The 3,714-nt window shown below is 44.5% G+C and overlaps 1 protein-coding gene across 1 annotated transcript; it reads right to left on the bottom strand.

Moving 5' to 3' along the window:
* Positions 1 to 13: 13 nt before the first annotated feature.
* LOC104966026 (ophiophagus venom factor-like) lies at positions 14 to 2,017 on the bottom strand (the record flags this gene model as incomplete). Its single annotated transcript, XM_010795131.1, has 6 exons — positions 1,904 to 2,017; positions 1,618 to 1,821; positions 1,155 to 1,230; positions 790 to 952; positions 204 to 311; positions 14 to 106 (listed from the first exon to the last, which is right to left on the bottom strand). Coding segments are annotated over exons 1-6 (705 nt in total), but the record flags the coding sequence as incomplete, so codon positions are not given.
* Between the last annotated feature and the right edge of the window lie 1,697 nt (positions 2,018 to 3,714).

Raw genomic sequence — 3,714 nt, 5'->3', positions numbered from 1 at the left:
TCCCCAGCAGAGCCAGTGCGTAGGAGGCGATGGCCACAGTGTACGGCCTCCTGCCCGGCGTCACCAGCGCTCTCTTCAGGTATTCAGCTGTCTTTCTGATAACTACCTGCAGCAGACAGACGCGGTTGTACATATTTGTAAGTGCTCCACAGGAAACAGACAACAGGGAACAAACTCTGCAGAAATGTTTCTGTGTGAATCACCTTTACTCTTGAATTAACGCAGCTGATCCCGGCATGCTTGGCCTCGGCGAGTGCTATCAGGACGAAGGCGGTCAGGGTCGTCTCGGGGTCATCTCCACGAAGACCGCCCTGGAGACAGAGTAATAGAATACAATAAGTAGAGAACCTAGATACAATGGGTTTTGATTTTTAATCTATTTGGTAGGAGGTTTGTCTTGTTCTGACAATCATTAACTTGAATTGAAAGGTTACAAAACAAAAGGACAATGAGGAGGGAGATAAGAACGAAAAACCTGTGGATAGAGATTACATCAATTATCAAAAGGGTGACGGAGTCCCAGTTCCAAACCGACCCCTATACACTCCAACTTCATCTGTAATCACACACACAGCAGAATGAGGCTTCTCTAGGGCATATAGCAGCACACTGTGGGACAAACTCCCCTCCACCCGGCAGAAACAGGACTGTTGTAAAAGTTCTTAAGCGGTTAAAACACTTTTTAATATAACTGCAAAAATCTTTAGTCCCAAACGATGTGGAAGTAGGGGATACGGTGTAATGGTCGGTTTGGAATTGGACCATGGTGTATTTTTAAGTGTGCCTTACCGTCATGGTGGTGCTGTAAACTGGGTTGTCCTCTACGAAGTTCCCCCGAGACATCTTGTGTTTGTTGTTGACCAGGTAGAGCAGGGGTTCACACACTTGCTGCTCGTTGATACCAACGATGGAGTGAGCCATGGAGAAAACTTTCACCACGTACGCTGTGACCCTGAAAGTCAGGTGGATAGTGATTAGCCTTCATTTGGTCACTTGTAAACCCACGTTTTTAATCTTATCAACAGTATTTAATGAATACAAGAACCTTTCATATTTTATAGATCTCTAAATATCTTATACCGGTCAGTCCACAGAGAAGTGCACATTTGAGAGAGTTTGAAGTAAATATGTAAAATATAAAATCTTGAGAGTACCATGTGCTTGCGCCTTCCCTCGTGTAGGGGGGATAAGAGCCGTCACTCTTTCTGTACGCCAGCTGGTTCTCATAGCCTGGAAACAACGTGGAATAAATTAAAGATGTGATGTGAAGGATAGTGGTCAAAACAAAGCATGTTCGAAAATCATCAATCATACATCTAGCTAACTCGATCTGTCCACAAATGCTGCAGTTTATCCATCAACCATCCTGATTTTCTATAGCTGTATCGCCATTAATTTAGTAGATACCCATCTATTCATCCATCCATCTACAGTATGGATGTAGATATGGATATAGATAACCATGGATATAGATGGATATTGTTGTATATTCTACAACATGATCCATCCACTGTATATCCATTTGAATTGCCATCAATCATCAATTTTACTTTTCTTTACATGTTCTTGGTTCATCCATCTCTCATTCCTCCACGTGTGTCCTTCCCTCTCTCTCACCTCTCCTGATGTAGCGGAGAGCCTCAGCTTTGCGCTGCACCCCGACACTCTCCCAGCTGTTGGTGGTCTCCAGGTAGAGGGTGGCGATGAGCGGTAGAGTGATGCTGGCCAAGTTCTGCTCCACACAGCCGCCGGGCATCCTGATGAGGGAGGCCAGAGAGTCCTCGCTGATGGAGTTATCAATGCTGTCTGCCAACACGTTGCCTGGAGGGGAGAGGAGGAGTCAGGAAAGGGAGAATTCTAGGTTCATTTCTTGACCTTAATCGCCTCTCTCACATTGACTTACCTCTGACATTGATGAACGTCTCCGGTGCAGAGTTTGGCACAACTGAGTCCAGGTTGACCATCGGCACACTAACCGTCTGAGTTCCTGTAGTGGACAGAAACAGAGAGAAACATTTAACACTCCATGATTTAAAACCAGAACCTAAAGAGGTCCACTCCTTTCATCATGAAGACACCAATATGTGGTTAATTAAATCATTTCAGGTTAGGTATTTTAGTTTTATTTCTGAAAGAACACGTCCACTAGTTTATGTCATGGTTTTGGATTTATGTTTTTCCACCTTTTATTTTGAAATGTTTTCCTCCTTGTGTCTTGTCTGGTCCTACTTCCTGTGTTTGCCTTCCTGTCTTTAGCTTCCCTCCTGTGCCTGATTGTCTCATTGTGTTCACCTGTTGCCCTTGTGTTTCTGCCTCCCCTGCCCAGCTGTGTCTTGTCCTGTGATTACCCTTCTGTGTATTTAGTCTTGTCTCCCCCTTTGCTCCATGTACGGTCGTCGTATTTTTGTCCTGTCCCATGCTAGTAAGGTTGTTCATGTCTGTCTTGTTACCCGGTTTTATTAATGTTTAGTTGTTTCTTGTTTTTCTTTGCATCAGCTTTTTTTTTTATAAAGCCCACTTTTTTTTATTTCTTATTACCTCATTTGAGTCCTGTCTTACCCCAAACCCTGGCATTTTAAACTTGATGCCAACAAACACGAAATAGGAGAAATGCTGTTTAAAACAATAAGTAAATGGATGAAGCGAAAAGGTTATAATTTGTCACTCGGCCAACAACAAAACACTAGAGGCTGAATCAACTCATTTTGAGTAGAGCTCACCCATGCACCCATCACCATTGCACTCATGGTGCAAACATGAAGTCTCATTCAACATGCGGTTGAAAATACATGATGCATCGCTGCAATCTCCTTACCTCCCTCAGCCGACGGGTTCAACACTGTACTCCAAACTTCAGTCTTCTGGACTCCATCCATCTGTTTCGGAAAAGGAAACAGTTTTAGAAAAAACTTCCTGGCTTCCTGTTAACACCGTGATTAAACTGCCATCCCATCTTCATCATCAAGATCTCCTCACCACCACATTTAGAAGCTTCTGGATGCGGTCTCCTCCCATTGCGTCTCTGGCTACCACCATCACCTCCAGAGGGAGTTTCCCCACCACCAGCGGTACGATGGTGTAAGGCAACGCAACAGAAGCGCCGGCCGCCAGCGTCACTTCCTGTGTGTGTCTGTCTTTAAAGGCAATGCTGCACATGCCCTCTGTCTTCATCAGAACCACCCTCACCTAAACAGAACCATTCATAAGATGTATTCATTCAAGACTTAGGTTCAAGGTTCAAGGATTTATTGTCATGTGTACATAGCTACAGTGTAGATATGTCAATGAAAATCTTAGGTCACAGGCTCCTCCAACAGTGCAACACAATAGCCGCGTTCACACCGGAGTACTTTTCCCACTTTAGTTCCGATATAGTTCCGAAATGTCGCGTTCACACCAAAAAGAGCCGGAACTAAAATGAGTTCATGAGAACCTTTTTACCCCCTTTTCCGTCCCTGCTAGAGAGCAGGGACTCTCATGCGGCTCTCTTGTGAGAAAAGAGCTATATTTCTGATTGGCTGGGCGGATTGCAAACCACGCCCCGTAAAACTCAAAAAAAGTGTTGTGAAGCCACCATTTTATTATCCTCGCATTAGCATTATTAGCATTAGCCCCAGCGCAGAAACGCAGAGAGACTAACTTATGGCAACACAAAAGAAAACATGGGAGCGGTGGAGATGAGGAGGTGTCGGCGTTCTGGCGATTTACTTGGAA

Source organism: Notothenia coriiceps, unplaced genomic scaffold (assembly GCF_000735185.1).
Source record: "Notothenia coriiceps isolate Sejong01 unplaced genomic scaffold, NC01 NC01_scaffold00002174, whole genome shotgun sequence".
Lineage (NCBI taxonomy): Eukaryota > Metazoa > Chordata > Actinopteri > Perciformes > Nototheniidae > Notothenia > Notothenia coriiceps.
Note: the sequence above shows the minus strand (reverse complement) of the source record. Positions and strands in the feature narration are given on the sequence as shown.